This window comes from Caloenas nicobarica, chromosome 30 (genome assembly GCF_036013445.1).
Source record: "Caloenas nicobarica isolate bCalNic1 chromosome 30, bCalNic1.hap1, whole genome shotgun sequence".
Classification (NCBI taxonomy): Eukaryota; Metazoa; Chordata; class Aves; order Columbiformes; family Columbidae; genus Caloenas; species Caloenas nicobarica.
In genome coordinates, this window is record NC_088274.1 from 249,638 (window position 1) to 269,828 (window position 20,191).

General features: G+C 61.2%; 2 protein-coding genes across 2 annotated transcripts in view; one reads left to right on the top strand and one right to left on the bottom strand.

Moving 5' to 3' along the window:
* Positions 1–20,191, top strand: part of PFAS (phosphoribosylformylglycinamidine synthase) — a 308,075-nt gene that overhangs the window by 84,928 nt on the left and 202,956 nt on the right. The window lies entirely within an intron of this gene.
* Positions 7,347–18,894, bottom strand: AP1S1 (adaptor related protein complex 1 subunit sigma 1). Its single transcript, XM_065653461.1, has 5 exons — positions 18,743–18,894; positions 16,375–16,553; positions 11,794–11,902; positions 10,213–10,350; positions 7,347–7,875 (listed from the first exon to the last, which is right to left on the bottom strand). Exons 1-5 carry the CDS (start codon positions 18,743–18,745, stop codon positions 7,828–7,830), a joined length of 477 nt encoding a protein of 158 aa, XP_065509533.1. The 5' UTR covers positions 18,746–18,894; the 3' UTR covers positions 7,347–7,827.

The window sequence follows — 20,191 nt, forward strand, 5'->3', positions numbered from 1 at the left end:
GAGCCGTCCGGGGGGGGTGCAGAGAGCCATCCAGAGCCCTATAGAGCCATATAGGGCCGTGCGGAACCATATAGGGCCGTATAGGGGGGGGTGCAGAGAGCCATCCAGAGCCCTATAGAGCCATATAGGGCCGTGCAGAGCCATATAGGGCCGTATAGGGGGGGTGCAGAGAGCCATCCAGAGCCCTATAGAGCCATATAGGGCCGTGCGGAGCCATATAGGGCCGTATAGGGGGGGTGCAGAGAGCCATCCAGAGCCCTATAGAGCCATATAGGGCGTGCGGAGCCATATAGGGGCCGTATAGGGGGGGTGCAGAGAGCCATCCAGAGCCCTATAGAGCCATACAGGGCCGTGCGGAGCCATATAGGGCCGTATAGGGGGGGTGCAGAGAGCCATCCAGAGCCCTATAGAGCCATATAAGGCCATATAGGGGGAGTGCAGAGAGCCATCCAGAGCCCTATAGAGCCATATAGGGCCGTGCGGAGCCATATAGGGCCGTATAGGGGGGGTGCAGAGAGCCATCCAAAGCCCTATAGAGCCATATAGGGCCGTGCGGAGCCATATAGGGCCGTATAGGGGGGTGGCAGAGAGCCATCCAGAGCCCTATAGAGCCATACAGGGCCGTGCGGAGCCATATAGGGCCGTATAGGGGGGTGCAGAGAGCCATCCAGAGCCCTATAGAGCCATATAAGGCCATATAGGGGGGGTGCAGAGAGCCATCCAGAGCCCTATAGAGCCATATAGGGCCGTGCGGAGCCATATAGGGCCGTATAGGGGGGTGCAGAGAGCCATCCAGAGCCCTATAGAGCCATATAGGGCCGTGCGGAGCCATATAGGGCCGTATAGGGGGGTGCAGAGAGCCATCCAGAGCCTTATAGAGCCATATAGGGCCGTGCAGAGCCATATAGGGCCGTATGGGGGGGTCTAGAGAGCCGCACAGGGAGGTACGGAGAGACATATAGGGACGTATAGAGCCGTGTAGAGACATATGGGGAGATGCAGAGAGATGTAGAGGCATGTGGGGAGATGTATAGGGCTATCTAGAGACGTAAAGGGAGACCCAGAGAGCCATATAGACATATAGGGAGATATAGAGAGACACACAGAGACTTGTAGACATATAGGGAGATATATAGAGACACACACAGCCATATAGAGACATAGAGGGAGATCTCTAGAGACATATAGAGACATATAGGGAGATACGGAGGGCCATATAGACATATAGGGAGGTATATAGAGACATACAGAGCCATATAGAGAGACATAGAGCCATACAGGGAGACATCCAGAGCCATATAGACACATACAGGGAGAAATACAGAGACATATAGAGACACACGGAGACATACAGGGAGGTACAGAGAGACATACAGAGCCATATAGAGACATATAGAGCCATATAGGGAGATACACAGAGCCATATACACACGTGTAGAGACGCAGACACACGTATAGAGACATAGGCACCCATATATATGGACACATACACGTGTATAGATACAAGCATACACATATAGAGGCATATGCATGTATATATGTGCACCTATACATATGCCTACAGGCACATACTCATGTGTATGGGCACATACCCCCATATGCACATATGTATATACAGATACACCCCTATAGACTCGTATGTATATGCAGGTAGACACGTACATGCGCACGTATACCCTATATATTCATATGTATATGCAGATATACACCTATTTATGCACATACATACGCATACCCCCATGTATATAGAGACCTGTATATATGCAGCCGCCCCCCTAGATACGTATATATAGATATGTATAGGCAGAGGAAGGGCTGCTCTGTGGGTGTCCTTGGGGGGGGGTGTATATTTATGGGGGGGGGGGGTGTGTATATATAGGGGGGTGTCGGGATGTATAGGGGGGTGTGTGGATGTATAGGGGTGGGGGGGGTGTATAGGGGGGTGTGTGGATGTATAGGGGTGGGGGGGGGGTGCATAGGGGGTGTCGGGGTGTATAGGAGGCTCTATATGTTCTGGGGGGAGGCGGGGGGGGGGGGGGGGGGGGTCTCTCTATGTGAGCAAACCCCTCCGTGCGTCCCCCCCCACGCCCCCCATTCATTCATTCATTCATTCATTCCTCCCCTCCCCCCCCCCCGGCCCCGTTCATTCATCCCGCGGCCGCTCCCAGCGCAGCCGCCGCCTCTGCGCATGCGCAGACCCCGGTTTTTAAAAAAAAAACAACACACAAAAAAAAAAAAAAAAACCACCACCCCCCCCCCGCCCCCAACCCGACCGGATTTTATTGAATGGGCCATTGACGTCAATGGAGACCCCCCCACGTGGGTCCCCCCCGCGTGTATAAAGGGGGCGGCGCCGCGCTGTCCAGGGTGCTGAAGGGCGAGAGAACGGGCAGGGGGACGCCCCCACCCCCCCTGAAAAAAAAGCCCTCCCCGCTTCATCGAGACCCCCCCCCCGCCTCGAAACCCCCCCCACCCCCCCCCAGCGACACCTCCCCCCCCCCCCATCACCGCCCTCCCCACCACCACCTTGGAAGAGGGGGGGAGAAAGGAGCACCCCCCCCCCCCCACCCCGGAACCGTAGAGACCCCCACACTTCGGAGCCGGTAAATATCTCTTGATCCCCCCCCCCGCCCCCCCATCTTTTTTTTTTTTTTTGGGGGGGGGGTGGGAGGGGGTCTGCCCCGACCCCAAATGGGCGTTTGCGGGGGGGGGGGGGGGGGGTGGGGAAAAGGGGCTCGGGGGGGGGGGGGGATGGGGGAGCTGGGGGGGGGGTGTTCATTGGGGGGGGGGTGTTTTTTGGGGGGGGGGGGTGTTTTGTCGGCGGGGGGTGTTCGTGGTGGTTTTTTTGGGGGGGGGGTGAATGCGCACGCGTGGGTGTGTTTTTTTGGGGGGGAGGTGCGCGGTTCATTGCGGGCGTGGTTTATTGGGGGGGTGGGGGGGCGTGGGGGGGGTGTGAACACGCGTGTGTGTGTTCCTGGGAGGGGGGGGGGGGGGGGGGCGGGGGGGGCGTCAGTGTTGTGCGCGCAACTGTATGTTGGTGCGCGGTCGCATATACGTTGTGCTGCGCATATATGTTCCCTGGGGAAAACACGTGTGTGTGTGTGCACACGCGTGTGCGTGTTCCTTGGTGGGGGGGGGGGGGGCGGTGTGTGTGTTGCGTGTATCGGGGTGGGGGGGGGGCGCGCACACGTATGCACAACGTATATACGTGTACATTGTACATACGTGTGCGCGCCCCGCGCGTGCGTTTGTGTGTTCCTCGCGGGTGTACGTATGTGCGCACGCTTGTGCGTGTGACGCGTCCCCCACTGTGTCTGTGTGTGTCGTGTCCCCCCCCCCCCGAAATGTCCCCGTGTGGGTGTCGCTCGCCGCCGCCTGTGTCACGCTGCGTGCGTGTCACGCGGTTGTGTCACGCGTGTGTGTTCGTGCCCCCCCCCCCCCCCCTTTCCTCCCCATCATGCATTAATCAATACCCGGGGTGGGGTATTGATTATTGATTATTGATACATGGGTACAGGGGGGACATGGGGATGGGGGTCACAATATGGGGGGGGGGGGCACAATTTGGGGACCCCCAAAAAAAACAATTTCCAAGTGCGCCTCCCCCATCACTACATGGGGGCGCTGGGTGGGGGGGGGTCATAGCATGAGGGTGACCCCCCAAAACTGGATGGTAACCCCCCCCCCCCCCAAATTCAATTCCCTGTGCCCCCCCCCGGGAGGTGGGGGGGATCGCCTGGGAGCGGGGGGGGGGCATTGGGACTTAGAGGGGGGACATAAGGGACACAAGGGGACCTGGGGGGGGGGTGTCCCTGGGGGACATGGGGACTTAGGGAGGTCTCGGGGGGGGGGACATGGGGGTCCCAGGGGACATTTGGGACATTTGGGACATGGGGGTCCCAGGGGATATTTGGGACATGGGGGGACATGGGGGTCCCAGGGATATTTGGGACATTTGGGACATGGGGGTCCCAGGGGATATTTGGAACATGGGGAGGGGGGGACATGGGGGTCCCAGGGACATTTGGGACATGGGGGTCCCCAGGGGATATTTGGGACATGGGGAGGGGGGACATGGGGGGTCCCAGGGGACATTTGGGACATGGGGGTCCCAGGGGATATTTGGGACATGGGGTCCCAGGGACATTTGGGACATGGGGGGACGTGGGGTCCCAGGGGATATTTGGGACATGAGGGGACATGGGGGTCCCAGGGATATTTGGACATGGGGGGACATGGGGACTTAGGGATGTCTCTGGGTGGCACGGGGGGGGACACACACAACACGGGGCTGGCGGGTTGAAGCGGTGGGGGGGGACACACGGGGACATCGTTGGAGTGTCATAGCAGAGGGTTGGGGGAGTCGACCCCCCCCCCCCCCCAGAGTTTGGAGGGGGTGGGGGGGACACATGTTGACCTCATTGACCCTCCCCAGGCAGCCATGGCGACCCCCCGCGCCCCCTCCGCAGCATCGCCTCCTCCTCTCCATCAGCCTCTTGGTCCAAGCCGCCCCCAAACCACGTCCCCACGCCCCCCCCCCGAACCCCAGCGGGGCGGCGAGGCGACAGCACGAGGTCCCAGCGCCCCCCCGCCCGCCCCCGCGGGCGACGAGAAACCCCATCCCGGCTTGACGAAACGGTCCGCGCCCTCGGGGAGCACGACGAGGTGCTGAAGGACTGGAGGAACTCGGGCGGCTTCGCGCCGAAGCCAAACGGGAACCGGCAACGCGACCGCGAGCGCGAGCGGGACCGCGGGTGGCCGAGTTCGCGGCAGCTCCGGCAGCAGCAGAGTTTGGAGCATCGGCTGCTGGAGCGACGCTACGAAGAGTTGGCCGAAAGCCGGAGGCAAGCGGAAGCGGCTCGGAAGGCGGCGGTGGAAGAAGAACGTTTGGCGGATTTGGCGTCCGATCTCCTGCTCCGGTATCTTCTCCACGGGCCCGGCGTGGCCGTGGCGAGGACAAACGGTCAGAAGAGGATGAGGAAGAGGAGGGAGAGGCGCCGGGGGATGAGGAGGATGATGGCGGGATCCTGGCGGAGGTCAACGATGGGTTGGAAGGCAACGGGGGGTTTGACGGCGAAGGGTTGGAGGTCAACGGGGGGCTTCGAAGGCAACAGGGGCTTGGAGGACAACGGGGGCTTCAAGGTCAACAGGGGCTTCAGGGGCTTTGAAGGCAACGGGGGCTTCAAGGTCAACAAGGGCTTCAAGGGCAACGAGGGCTTGGAGGACAATGGAGTCTTCAAGGTCAACAGTGGGTTTGAAGGCAAGAGGGGCTTCAAGGTCAACAAGGGCTTCGACGGCAAGGGGGGCTTCAAGGTCAACAGGGGCTTCAAGGTCAACGATGGGTTTGAAGACAACGAGGGTCTCAAGGTCAACAGGGGCTTTGAAGGCAACCGGGACTTCAAGGTCAACGATGACTTTGAGGGCAACGGGGGCTTGGAAGACAACGAGATCCTTCCAAGGGGCAACGAGCTCCCGGAGGGGGACAACGAGATTCCGGGGGGATCCAACGAGATCCCGGGGGGGTCTAATGAGCTGCCCGCCCCCCAAGACCCGGCCGAGGTCGACGACCTTGACCCCGGGACCATCGACCAACTGATCGAGCTCTCCAGCAAACTCCACCTGCCGGCGGACGACGTAGTCGACATCATCCACGACGTGGAGCAGAAGCGCAAGATGGAGGCGACGGTGGGGGCCCCCCCGAAACTCATCCGACCCCCCCGGCCTCCCCGCCCTCGAATCCGACCTTTGCTCCTGTCCAATCAGCTGCCGGGACGGACTTTCCTGCCCCGCCCCCAGCGCCCCCCTCCCCCGCTGCAGAATTATCTGGAGAGGGTTTGGGGGAGGGGGAGGTTCCCCTGATGGGGGGGGGGACACCCCGACCCCCCCCCCCCCCCCCCAAAACCCCCTCCCCCGCCTGCTCGGATGTCCCCGTGTCCCCTCCCCCCCGGTCCCGGGTCACACCCGTTGTCCCGTGGCTCCCAGTTTGGTTCTCCCAGTCCTCCCAGTTCCAGTTGTAGAGTCCTCCCAGTTTCCTGTCCTTCCCCCCACTTTCAGCCCTAGAGCCCCCCCAGTTCCTCCCAATTCCCTCCCAGTTCCCCCAGTCCCCTTGTCCCCCCTCTTCTTCTCTAGAGCCCCCCCAGTTTCCCCAGTCCCAGCCCCAGTTCCCTCCCAGTTCCCCCAGTCCCCTTGTCCCCCCTCTTCTTCTCTAGAGCCCCCCCAGTCCCTCCCAGTTTCCCCAGTCCCAGCTCCAGTCCTTCCCAGTTCCCTCCCAGTTCCCCCAGTCCCCCCTCTTCTTCTCTAGAGCCCCCCCAGTGCCTCCCAGTTCCCTCCCAGTTCCCCCAGTCCCTCCCAGTTTCCCCAGTACCAGCTCCAGTCCTTCCCGGTTCCTCCATTTCCAGGTCCAGTCCCATCCCAGTTTCCCCCAGTCCCTCCCAGTTTCCCCAGTTCCCCCTCCAATCCCTCCCAGTTTCCCCAGTTCCCCCTCCAATCCCTCCCAGTTCTCTCCCAGTTCCCCAAGTCTATCCCAGTCCCTCCCAGTTCCCCCAGTCCCAGCTCCAGTCCCATCCCAGTCCCTCCCAGTTCCCCCAGTCCCAGCTCCAGTCCCATCCCAGTCCTTCCCATTTCTCCAAGCCTATCCCAGTCCCTCCCAGTTTCCCCAGTCCCAGCTCCAGTCCCATCCCAGTCCCTCCCAGTTCCCCAAGTCTATCCCAGTCCCTCCCAGTTCCCCCAGTCCCATCCCAGTCCTTCCCAGTTCTCCCAGTTCCCCAAGCCTATCCCAGTCCCTCCCAGTTCCCCCAGTCCCAGTCCCATCCCAGTCCCTCCCAGTTCTCTCCCAGTTTCCCAAGTCTATCCCAGTCCCTCCCAGTTCCCCCAGTCCCAGCTCCCCTAGTCCCAGTCCCATCCCAGTCCCTCCCAGTTCTCCCAGTTCCCCAAGTCTATCCCAGTCCCGCCCAGTTCTCCCAGTTTCCCAAGTCTATCCCAGTCCCTCCCAGTTTCCCCAGTCCCAGCTCCAGTCCCATCCCAGTCCCTCCCAGTTCCCCAAGTCTATCTCAGTCCCTCCCAGTTCCCCCAGTCCCAGCTCCAGTCCCATCCCAGTCCTTCCCAGTTCTCCCAGTTCCCCAAGTCTATCCCAGTCCCTCCCAGTTCCATCCCAGTCCCGCCCAGTTCTCCCAGTTCCCCCCTCCACCGGGGGGTGGGGGTGTAAATACTCCCCAATCACTAATTTTGCTAACGAATAAAAGCGACTATTTTAGTACGAGTTACCCTCATTATTGGGGGGGGCCCTCCCGGACACCCCCCATGAAGCTCCAGTGACCCCCCCGGGGGCCAAATCCCACCCCAAGGGGTAAATCCGCCCCCCCCCAAGCACCGGCTGAGTCTCCACAGGCTTTATTTCAAAATGGGGGGGTCCCATGATAGGGGGCGACGCAAAAAAGGGGGGGGGACACCCCCCCAAAAATGACACCCCCCCCCCAGCACCCCAAAAGGTGCCTCATTTGGCAAGGGGGGGGCATCCACTTGTGCCCCCCCCCCCAAAAAAAAGAGGGGGACAGGGATGTCCCAAACTCTTATGGGAGGGGGGGGGGGGCACAGGGACCCAGCAGAGTTGTGTGTCCCCCCCCTTCCCAAAATTGGGGACCCCTCCCCATATGTATATCTATATATTTACAGTTTGGGGGGGGCCGTGTTCTGCCCCCCCCCGTTGTCTCCAGGGTGCGATTGGTCCCGTGTGGCTGGTGGGGGGGGGGGGGGAGTGGAGGGGACCCCCCCTCTTTTTAAAGTGGGGGTGTCCACCACCCCCCACCCCCCCCAAAAATTATGGGGGGGCTACGCCAGCCCCATCTCCTCCAGGACGCTGCGGGGGGACTCGTCCTCCTGGGGGGGGGGAAAAGAGGAGTTGGGGGGGGGGGTACAAAGGGGAGACCCCCCCAAAACAAAGGGGGGTACAAAGGGGAGATGCTCTCCCAAAAAAAGGGGGTACAATGGGGAGATCCCCATCAAAATAAGGGGGGGTACAAAGGGGAGACCCCCCCAAAACAAAGGGGGTACAAAGGGGAGACCCCCCCAAAAAAAGGGGAATACAAAGGGGACACCCCCCCCAAAACAAAGGGGGGTACAAAGGGGAGACCCCCCCAAAAAAGGGGATACAATGGGGAGATCCCCATCAAAATAAGGGGGGGTACAAAGGGGAGACCCCCCCTAAAAAGGGGATACAATGGGGAGATCCCCATCAAAATAAGGGGGGGTACAAAGGGGAGACCCCCCAAAACAAAGGGGGGTACAAAGGGGAGATCCCCATCAAAATAAGGGGGGGCACAAAGGGGAGACCCCCCCAAAACAAAGGGGGGTACAAAGGGGAGATGCTCCCCCCAAAAAAGGGGGTACAAAGGGGAGATCCCCATCAAAATAAGGGGGGGTACAAAGGGGAGACCCCCCAAAAAAAAGGGGGGGTACAAAGGGGAGATGCTCCCCCCAAAAAAGGGGGTACAATGGGGAGATCCCCATCAAAATAAGGGGGGGTACAAAGGGGAGACCCCCCAAAACAAAGGGGGGTACAAAGGGGAGATCCCCATCAAAATAAGGGGGGGCACAAAGGGGAGATGCTCCCCCCAAAAAAGGGGGTACAAAGGGGAGATCCCCATCAAAATAAGGGGGGGTACAAAGGGGAGACACCCCCAAAAAAAGGGGGTACAAAGGGGAGATGCTCCCCCCAATAAAGGGGGTACAATGGGGAGATCCCCATCAAAATAAGGGGGGGTACAAAGGGGAGACCCCCCCAAAAAAAGGGGGTACAAAGGGGAGACCCCCCCAAAACAAAGGGGGGTTTAAAGTGGGGACCCCCCCTCCCAAAAGAAGGGAAGGGGGGGGCACATTGCAGGGGTCACTGAAGGGGTGACATTTGGGGGACACTAAGGGGACATTATGGGGATGGGGGTGACATATTTTTTTTTGGGGGGGGGTGGGGACATCATTGAGAGGCTTGGGGACTTTTGGGGGGGTCCAAGGGGTCCATGGGGGGTTTTGGGGGTCCCAGGACCCTATGGGGGGGGTCTATAGGGGACTTTGGGGGGGCGCTTGTCCCCTCTGGGGCCATGGGGGGGGACATTTGGTGGCACCAGGACCCTATAGAGATCTTTAGGGCCACCAGGACCTCATGGGTGATCTATAGGGGTATGAGGGCTCCATAGGGGGTTTTGGGGGTCACTGTGATGCCATGGGGGTCACAGGGGGGTTTTGGGACCCCAGGACCCTATGGAGGGTCTATAGGGGACTTTGGGAGACGTTTGTCCCCGTTGGGGACATGAGGAGCCCATGGGGGCCACCAGGACCTCATGGGTGATCTATAGGGGTACGAGGGCTCCATAAGGGGCTTTGGGGGTCACTGTGACCCCATTGTGGGGTCTATAGGTAGTTTTTGGGACCCCAGGACCCTATGGGGGGGGTCTATAGTGGAATTTGGGGGGTGCTTGTCCCCTCTGGGGCCATAGGGGGACTTTTGGTGGCATCAGGACCCTATAGAGATCTTTAGGTGTCCATGGGGGAAACCAGGACCCCATGGGTGATCTATAGGTGTACGAAGGCTCCATAGGGGGTTTCGGTGGACACTGTGACCCCATGGGGGGGTCTATAGGAGACTTTGGGGGGCGCTTGTCCCCTCTGGCTCCATGGGACAACTTTTGGTGGCACCAGGACCTTCTAGGGCTCTTTAGGGGTCCATGGGGGACTTGGGGGACACCAGGACCCTATAGACATCTCTAGGTGTCCATGGGGGACACCAGGACCCCATGGGTGATCTATAGGGGTACAAGAGCTCCATAGGAGGTTTTGGGGGTCACCAGGACCCTATCGGGAGGGGCTTATAGGAGATGCTTGTCCCCATTGGGACATGAAGAGTCCATGGGGGACTTTGGGGACACCATGATCTCATGGGTGGTCTATAGGGGTACAAGGGCTCTATAGGGGGTTTTGGGAGACCCCAGGACCCTATGAGGGGCTGAGGACCCTATGGGGGGTCTATAGGGGACTTTGGGAGACGTTTGTCCCCTCTGGGTCCATAGGGCAACTTTTGGTGGCACCAGGACCTTCTAGGGCTCTTCAGGGGTCTATGGGGGACACCAGGACCTCATGAGTGATCTATAGGGGTACGAGGGCTCCACAGGGGATTTTTTGGGGGGTTGGGACACCCTATGGGGTCTATAGGGGGTCCCTCACCTCCTGCAGCAGGTCCGCCTGCTCAATGGCCTTGAGGACACTCTTCTTGGAGGTGTCCTGGATCTCGCCCCCCATGACGAACTCGTCCAGGATGAAATAGGCCTTCTCGAAGTTGAAGATGATGTCCAGCTCGCACACCTGCCCAACGTATAGAACCCCAACGTCATTCGGGTCAGAAAAGACCTCGAAGATCATCCAGTCCAACCGTTGACCCAACATGGTCAAGTCAACCTCTTAACGACGTCCCCAAGAACCTCGTCACCGTTTCAGCTGTTCGTCCTGTGTTTGAAAAGCAAATTCTTTGGAGAAAATACTTGGGAATACGACAAATATAGAAAAACGGTAGCCTGGTGGTGGCCCCATAGCCATGGGATGGAGTTGGAGTGTCCCCATGGCCACCGGACGGACCTGAGGGTCCTCATGACCATGGGAAGGAGCTGGGGTGTCCCCATGGCCATGGGATGGACCTGATGGTGGCTCTGAGGTGGCCCCATACTCATAGGATGGAGCTGGGGTGTCCCCATAGCCATGGGGTAGAGTTGGAGTGTCCCTATGGCCATCGGATGGACCTGAGGGTCCTCAAGATGATGGGATGGACCTGGTGGTGGTCCCATCACCACGGGGTGGAATTGGGGTGTCCCCATGGCCATTGGATGGACCTGAGGGTCCTCACGACCATGGGACAGACCTGGTGGTGGCCCCATAACCATGGGATGGAGCTGAGGTGTCCCCATGACCATGGAGTGGAGTTGGGGCAGACATTGGGGTGTCCCCATGGCCATAGGATGGATCTGAGGGTCCTCGTGACCATGGGATGGACCTGGTGGTGGCCCCATGACCATGGGATGGACCTGGTGGTGGCCTTGAGGATGCTCATGGCCATGGGATGGACCTGGTGGTGGCCCCATAACCATGGGATGGACCTGGTGGTGGCCCTGGGCTGGTCCTGGTGGCCCTTGGATGGTCCTGGTGGCCCTGGGGGGGTCCTAGTGGCCCTTGGGTGCTCCTGATGGCCCTTGGATGTTCCCATCGACCCTGTGGTGTCCCTATAATGTCCCCTCACCCTGTGTCACCCCCAGGATGTCCCCAAGCTCTGGTGACAGACTCAAGCGGCCAAAGTACTTGTTGAGCAGCTCAACGTAGCGGTGGCCCTCGGGTGCTCCTGGTGGCCCTTGGGTGCTCCTGGGATGTCCCCATTGACCCTGTGGTGTCCCCTCACCCCCGTGTCACCCCCAGGATGTCCCCAAGCTCTGGTGACAGACTCACGCTGCCAAAACACTTCTTGAGCAGCTCAACGTAGCGGTGGCCCTTGGGTGCTCCTGGTGGCCCTTGGGTGGCCCTGGGATGTCCCCATTGACCCTGTGGTGTCCCCTCACCCCCGTGTCACCCCCAGGATGTCCCCAAGCTCTGGTGACAGACTCAAGCGACCAAAGTACTTGTTGAGCAGCTCAACGTAGCGGTGGCCCTTGGGTGCTCCTGGTGGCCCTTGGGTGGCCCTGGGATGTCCCCATTGACCCTGTGGCGTCCCCTCACCCCCGTGTCACCCCCAGGATGTCCCCAAGCCCCTGGTGACAGACTCACACTGCCGAAATACTTGTCGAGCAGCTCGACGTAGCGGTGGATCAGCTCCAGCGTGATGAGCTCGTTGTCCTGCCCCTCGATGGCGCAGCAGAAGTACAGGCTGGCGTACCTGGGGACACGGGGTGACGGTGACAAAGGGACACTTGGGGACACCCCGAAACCCACCGCAGATGTAGAACCTGGTGGGGGGGACAGTGACACTTGGGGACACCCCAAAAAACCCACCCCAGAAAGAGGACCTGGGGGTGACAATGACAAAGTGACACTTGGGCTGATGGACATGGAGGGGACAAGAGGGGACAGTGACAAAGGGACACTTGGGCTGGTGTACATGGGGGGGGGACAAGAGGTGACAGTGACAAAGGGACACTTGGGGACACCCCGAAACCCACCCCAGGTGTAGAACCTGGGAGGGGGGACAGTGACACTTGGGGACACCCCAAAAAACCCACCCCAGAAAGAGGACCTGGGGGTGACAATGACAAAGTGACACTTGGGCTGGTGTACATGGGGGGGGGACAAGAGGTGACAGTGACAAAGGGACACTTGGGGACACCCCGAAACCCACCCCAGGTGTAGAACCTGGCGGGGGGGACAGTGACACTTGGGGACACCCCAAAAAACCCACCCCAGAAAGAGGACCTGGGGGTGACAATGACAAAGTGACACTTGGGCTGATGGACATGGAGGGGACAAGAGGGGACAGTGACAAAGGGACACTTGGGGACACCCCGAAACCCACCGCAGATGTAGAACCTGGGGGGGGTGACAAAGGGACACTTGGGGACACCCCAAAAACCCACCCCAGAAAGAGGACCTGGGGGTGACAATGACAAAGTGATACTTGGGCTGATGGACATGGAGGGGACAAGAGGGGACAGTGACAAAGGGACACTTGGGGACACCCCAAAACCCACCCCAGGTGTAGAACCTGGGAGGGGGGACAGTGACACTTGGGGACACCCCAAAAAACCCACCCCAGAAAGAGGACCTGGGGGTGACAATGACAAAGTGACACTTGGGCTGATGGACATGGAGGGGACAAGAGGTGACAGTGACAAAGGGACACCTGGGGACACCCCGAAACCCACCCCAGATGTAGAACCTGGCGGGGGGGACAGTGACACTTGGGGACACCCCAAAAAACCCACCCCAGAAAGAGGACCTGGGGGTGACAATGACAAAGTGACACTTGGGCTGGTGTACATGGGGGGGGGACAAGAGGTGACAGTGACAAAGGGACACTTGGGGACACCCCGAAACCCACCGCAGATGTAGAACCTGGGGGGGTGACAAAGGGACACTTGGGGACACCCCAAAAACCCACTGCAGATGTAGAACCTGGGAGGGTGACAGTGACAAAGTGACACTTGGGGACACCCTGAAAAGCCACCCCGAGGAGTTTTGGGGGGCACCAGAACCCTATGTAGGGTCTATAGGGGTCCATAGGAGGTTTTGGGGGTCACGGGAGGATCTATAGGAGCTCTATAGGGGCCCATAGGAGGTTTTGGGGGGCACCAGGACCCTATGTGGGGTCTATAGAGGGTTTTGGGGACCCCATGGGGGGCTTATAGGGGCCCATAGGGGGGTTTGGGGGCACCAGGACCCTACGGGTGGGTCCATATGGGGTTTTTGGGGACCCCATGGTGGTTTAATAGGGACCTATAGGGGGTTTTGGGGAACCCATGGGGGGTCTATAGGAGCCCATAGAGGGTTTTGAGGGGTCCCAGGCCCCTATAGGGGGGTCTATAAGGACCAATAGGGGTTTTGGGGGAGCCTATAGGGACTGATAAGGGGTTCTGGGGGAGCCTATAGGGGCCCATATGGGGTTTTGAGGGGTCCCAGGCCCCTATAGGGGGGTCTATAGGGGCCCATATGGGGTTTTGGGGGTCACAGGCCCCTATAGGGGGGTCTATAAGGACAAATAGGGGTTTTGGGGGAGCCTATAGGGACTGATAAGGGGTTCTGGGGGAGCCTATAGGGGCTCATATGGGGTTTTGAGGGGTTCCAGGCCCCTATAGGGGGGTCTATAGGGGCCCATATGGGGTTTTGAGGGGTGCAAGGCTCCTATAGGGGGGTCTATAGGGGCCCATATGGGGTTTTGGGGGTCACAGGCCCATATAGGGTGGGGTCTATAGGGGCCCATATGGGGTTTTGAGGGGTGCAAGGCTCCTATAGGGGGGTCTATAGGGGCCCATATGGGGTTTTGGGGGTCACAGGCCCCTATAGGGGGGTCTATAAGGACCAATAGGGGTTTTGGGGGAGCCTATAGGGACTGATAAGGGGTTCTGGGGGAGCCTATAGGGGCCCATAGGGGGTTTTGAGGGGTCCCAGGCCCCTGGAGGGGGGGTCTATAGGGGCCCATATGGGGTTTTGAGGGGTCCCAGGCTCCTATAGGGGGGTCTATAGAGGCCCATATGGGGTTTTGAGGGGTCCCAGGCCCCTATAGGGGGGTCTATAAGGACCAATAGGGGGTTTTGGAGGAGCCTATATGGCCTGATAAGGGGTTCTGGGGGAGCCTATAGGGGTGCATATGGCGTTTTGAGGGGTCCCGAGCAACTATGGGGGGGTCTATAGGGGCCCATACGGGGTTTTGAGGGGTCCCAGGCTCCTATAGGGGGGTCTATAGGGGCCCATATGGGGTTTTGAGGGGTCCCAGGCTCCTATAGGGGGTCTATAGGGGCCCATATGGGGTTTTGAGGGGTCCCAGGCTCCTATAGGGGGGTCTATAGGGGCCCATATGGGGTTTTGGGGGTCCCAGGCCCCTATAGGGGGGTCTACAAGGACCAATAGGGGTTTTGGGGGAGCCTATAGGGACTGATAAGGGGTTCTGGGGGAGCCTATAGGGGCCCATATGGGGTTTTGAGGGGTTCCAAGCCCCTATAGGGGGGTCTATAGGGGCCCATATGGGGTTTTGAGGGGTCCCAGGCCCCTATGGGGGGGGTCTATAGGGGCCCATATGGGGTTTTGAGGGGTGCAAGGCTCCTATAGGGGGGTCTATAGGGGCCCATATGGGGTTTTGGGGGTCACAGGCCCATATAGGGGGGGTCTATAGGGGCCCATATGGGGTTTTGAGGGGTTCCAGGCCCCTATAGGGGGGTCTATAGGGGCCCATATGGGGTTTTGAGGGGTGCAAGGCTCCTATAGGGGAGTCTATAGGGGCCCATATGGGGTTTTGGGGGTCACAGGCCCATATAGGGTGGGGTCTATAGGGGCCCATATGGGGTTTTGAGGGGTCTCAGGCCCCTATAGGGGGGTCTATAGGGGCCCATATGGGGTTTTGGGGGTCACAGGCCCATATAGGGGGGGGTCTATAGGGGCCCATATGGGGTTTTGAGGGGTCCCAGGCCCCTATAGGGGGGTCTATAGGGGCCCATATGGGGTTTTGAGGGGTCCCAGGCCCTTATAGGGGGGTCTATAAGGACCAATAGGGGTTTTGGGGGAGCCTATAGGGACTGATAAGGGGTTCTGAGGGAGCCTATAGGGGCCCATAGCGGGTTTTGAGGGGTCCTAAGCAACTATGGGGGGGTCTATAGGGGCCCATAGGGGGTTTTGAGGGGTCCCAGGCTCCTATAGGGGGGTCTATAAGGGCCCATATGGGGTTTTGAGGGGTCACAGGCCCCTATGGGGGGGTCTATAGGGGCCCATATGGGGTTTTGGGGGTCACAGGCCCCTATAGGGGGGTCTATAAGGACCAATAGGAGTTTTGGGGGAGCCTATAGGGACTGATAAGAGGTTCTGGGGGAGCCTATAGGGGCCCATAGGGGGTTTTGAGGGGTCACAGGCCCATATAGGGTGGGGTCTATAGGGGCCCATATGGGGTTTTGAGGGGTGCAAGGCTCCTATAGGGGGGTCTATAGGGGCCCATATGGGGTTTTGGGGGTCACAGGCCCATATAGGGTGGGGTCTATAGGGGCCCATATGGGGTTTTGAGGGGTGCAAGGCTCCTATAGGGGGGTCTATAGGGGCCCATATGGGGTTTTGGGGGTCACAGGCCCCTATAGGGGGGTCTATAAGGACCAATAGGGGTTTTGGGGGAGCCTATAGGGACTGATAAGGGGTTCTGAGGGAGCCTATAGGGGCCCATAGGGGGTTTTGAGGGGTCCTAAGCAACTATGGGGGGGTCTATAGGGGCCCATAGGGGGTTTTGAGGGGTCCCAGGCTCCTATAGGGGGGTCTATAAGGGCCCATATGGGGTTTTGGGGGTCACAGGCCCCTATGGGGGGGTCTATAGGGGCCCATATGGGGTTTTGGGGGTCACAGGCTCCTATAGGGGGGTCTATAAGGGCCCAAATGGGGTTTTGGGGGTCACAGGCCCCTATGGGGGGGGTCTATAGGGGCCCATATGGGGTTTTGGGGGTCACAGGCCCCTATAGGGGGGTCTATAAGGACCAATAGGAGTTTTGGGGGAGCCTATATGGCCTGATAAGGGGTTCTGGGAGAGCCTATAGGGGCCCATAGGGGGTTTTGAGGGGTCCTAAGCAACTATGGGGGGGTCTATAGGTGCCCATAGGGATTCTGGGAAGCCCAAGCGGGGGGGTCCTTGGGGACATTTTTGGGGGGCGGGGGGACACGGGTCACCTTTTGTAGACGACCTTGAGGTCCCTCCACTCCAAAAAACTGCACATTTTGGGTTTTCGGGCCAAAACCACCTGCATGAGCTCCCGGACCATCTTCTTCTTGTCCTTGTCCGGGGTGGCCAGGTACCATTTTTGGAGGCGCAGCTTCCCCTGGCGGCTGAACAGCAGCATGAACCGCATCTGGGGGGGGGGACAGGGTCAGCGGTGGGGGGGACAGGGAGGGGACGGGGTCAGCGGGGGGACAGGGGACACGGGGTGGGGACACGGGTGGCACTTCTGGAGCTGCAGCTATTCCTGATGCTGAACAGCAGCTGGAAGCACATCTGGGGGGGAATGGGATCAATGGGGGGGGACAGAGTGGGACAAGGGGTCAGAAGGGGGGGGACACGGAGGGGACGGGGTCAGCGGGGGGACAGGGGACACGGGGAGGGGACAGGGGACACAGGGAGGGGACACGGGTGGCACTTCTGGAGCTGCAGCTTCTCCTGATGCTGAACAGCAGCTGGAAGCACATCTGGGGGGGAATGGGATCAATGCGGGGGGACAGAGCGGGACAAGGGGTCAGAAGGGGGGGGACACGGAGGGGACGGGGTCAGCGGGGGGACAGGGGACACGGGGAGGGGACAGGGGACACAGGGAGGGGACACGGGTGGCACTTCTGGAGCTGCAGCTTCTCCTGATGCTGAACAGCAGCTGGAAGCACATCTGGGGGGGAATGGGATCAATGGGGGGCTATGGGGGGGAAGGGGGTCAGAAGCGGGGGGACAAGGGCGGACAGGGTCAGCAGGGGGACAGGGGACACGGGGAGGGGACAGGGGACACAGAGAGGGGACACGGGTGGCACTTCTGGAGCTGCAGCTATTCCTGATGCTGAACAGCAGCTGGAAGCACATCTGGGGGGGAATGGGATCAATGAGGGGGGACAGAGTGGGACAAGGGGTCTGAAGGGGGGAGAGAGGGGACACAGGGGGACAAGGGACACAGGGAGGGGACAGGGGACACAGGGAGGGGACAGGGGACACAGGGAGGGGACAGGGGTGGCACTTCTGGAGCCGCAGCTTCTCCTGATGCTGAACAGCAGCTGGAAGCACATCTGGGGGGGAATGGGATCAATGCGGGGGGACAGAGTGGGACAAAGGGTCAGAAGAAGGGGGGAGAGGGGACACAAGGGGGACAAGGGACACAGGGAGGGGACAGGGGACACAGGGAGGGGACACGGGTGGCACTTCTGGAGCTGCAGCTTCTCCTGATGCTGAACAGCAGCTGGAAGCACATCTGGGGGGGAATGGGATCAATGGGAGGGGACAGAGCGGGACAAGGGGTCAGAAGCGGGGGGACACGGAGGGGACGGGGTCAGCGGGGGGACAGGGGACACGGGGAGGGGACAGGGGACACAGGGTCAGGATGGGGACAGGGGGAGACGGGGGGTTACAGGGGTTGGGGACGGGGGGGTCACAGGGGTTGGGGACGGGGGGACACGGGGGGTCACAGGGGTTGGGGACAGGTCACAGGGTCAGGATGGGGACAGGGGACACGGGGGGGTGACAGGGTTGGGATGGGGACAGGGGGACACGGGGGGGTCACAGGGGTTGGGGACAGGGGACATGGGGGGTCACAGGGTCAGCATGGGGACAGGGGGAGATGGGGGGTCACACGGGTTGGGGACAGGGGGGTCACAGGGGCTGGGGACAGGGGGGGTCACACGGGTTGGGGACAGGGGGGTCACAGGGGCTGGGGACAGGGGGGGTCACAGGGGCTGGGGACAGGGGGAGGTCACAGGGGCTGGGGACAGGGGAACACGGGGTGTCACACGGTTTGGGGACAGGGGGGGTCACAGGGGCTGGGGACAGGGGGAGGTCACACGGGTTGGGGACAGGGGACACGGGGGGTCACAGGGTCAGGATGGGGACAGGGAGGACATGAAGGGTCACAGGGGTTGGGGACAGGGGGACATGGGGGGTCACAGGGGTTGGGGACAGGGGACACGGGGGGTCACAGGGGTTGGGGACAGGGGAGGTCACAGGGGTTGGGGACACGGTGGGGAGGTCACACGGGTTGGGGACAGGGGGGAGATGGGGGGTCACAGGGGTTGGGGACACGGGGGGTCACAGGGGTTGGGGACAGGGGACAGGGGGGGTCACAGGGGTTGGGGACAGGGGACACGGGGGGATCACAGGGGTTGGGGACACGGGGGGATCACAGGGGCTGGGGACAGGGGGAGGTCACACGGGTTGGGGACAGCTCACGTGTGGGGGTGACACCGTGGGGACCCAGGCCTGGGCTGGGGGCGGGGGGGGGGGGGGCAGCCCCTTCCTTCCCCCTCCCGCTGCCCCCGCGCCCCGGAGCCCCAAACCGGCCTCACCACTCACCATAGCGCCGCGTCCCGGTCCCGGGGGCCGGGGGCCGAAGGCGGGGCCGAAATTGGGGCCGAAATTGGGGCCGAATTTGGGGCCGGGGTTGGGGGGGCCGGGTCGGAATCGGCCTCGCTCCGCCGCCGGGCCCGGCCTCACCGCGCATGCGCCGCCCACTTCCGGGAGGGGCGTGGCCTGTCGCCGGGGCAACCGAGGAGGGGCTTCCGGGGGGGCGTGGCCTGTCGCCGGGGCAACGGGGAGGGGCTACTGGTGGGCGGGGCTTGTCGCCGGGGCAACGGGGAGGGGCTTCCCGGGAAGGGGGAGCGGGAGTGGTTGCCCTGGCAACGGGGAGGGGCTACGGAGGGGCGGAGCTTGTCGCCAGGGCAACGGGGAGGGGCTTCTGGTGGGCGGGGCTTGTCGCCAGGGCAACGGGGACGGGGAGAGCGTGGCTGTTGCCCTGGCAACGGGAGGGCGTGGGGAGCGGGCTTCCCTGGCAACGCTTGCTGGTGCCGTTTCCATGGTAACGGCGGGGTTGGGGGGGGGTGGGGGGGTGTCCTGTCGCCATGGCAACGGGACAAGAGATGGGGAGGGAGGGCGATAATGGGGGTGATGGGTGGGTTTCCATGGCAACGGGGGGGGGGGGGGACCAGACAGCCCAGGGTCCATCACCATGGTGATGGGGGGGGGGGGGGGGCGCAGAATTGGGGGCATTATGGGGGTAATTTGGGGTCCTGGGGGGGGGAAAGATCTGGACCATGGTGATGGGGGGGGGGCAGAATTTGGGGCATTATGGGGGTAATTTGGGGTCCTGGGGGGGGGAAAGATCTGGACCATGGTGATGGGGGGGGCAGAATTGGGGGCATTATGGGGGTAATTTGGGGTCCTGGGGGGGGGGAAGATCTGGGGGTGCCCGGGTCAGTTTGGGGTCCCTGGGGACAGATTTGGGGGTGACTGTTCTGTCCTTCGGTCGGTGACACCCCCAGGTGACCTTAGGGGGGGACATCCTGGCAACCGGTGGGGGGGACATCGTGGGGGGGGACACCAGCACCCCCTAGAGTGTCACCGCTGTGACTCCCAGCCGCCCCGAATGTCCCCAAGATGTCCCTTCAACGCGGTGGCAGTGGGGGGGGGGTGACAGAGGAGCAGGTGGGGGCTCCATGGGATGGGCTGGGTCCCCACGTCCTCTGGAGGGGGACACGCGGGAGGGGCCACGGGGTGTCATTTGGTGTCCCCTGCCTGGTGCCACCTTCCCAGCCCTGTCCCATGGCCCCAGCCCACGTCCCATGTCCCCAGCCCACGTCCCATGTCCTCATCCCATGTCCCATGTCCTCATCCCATGTCCCCACCTCATGTCCCCATCCCATGTCCCACGTCCCCACCTCATGTCCCATGTCCCCATCACGTGTCCCATGTCCTCATCCCATGTCCCCATCCCATGTCCCATGTCCCCATCCCATGTCCCATGTC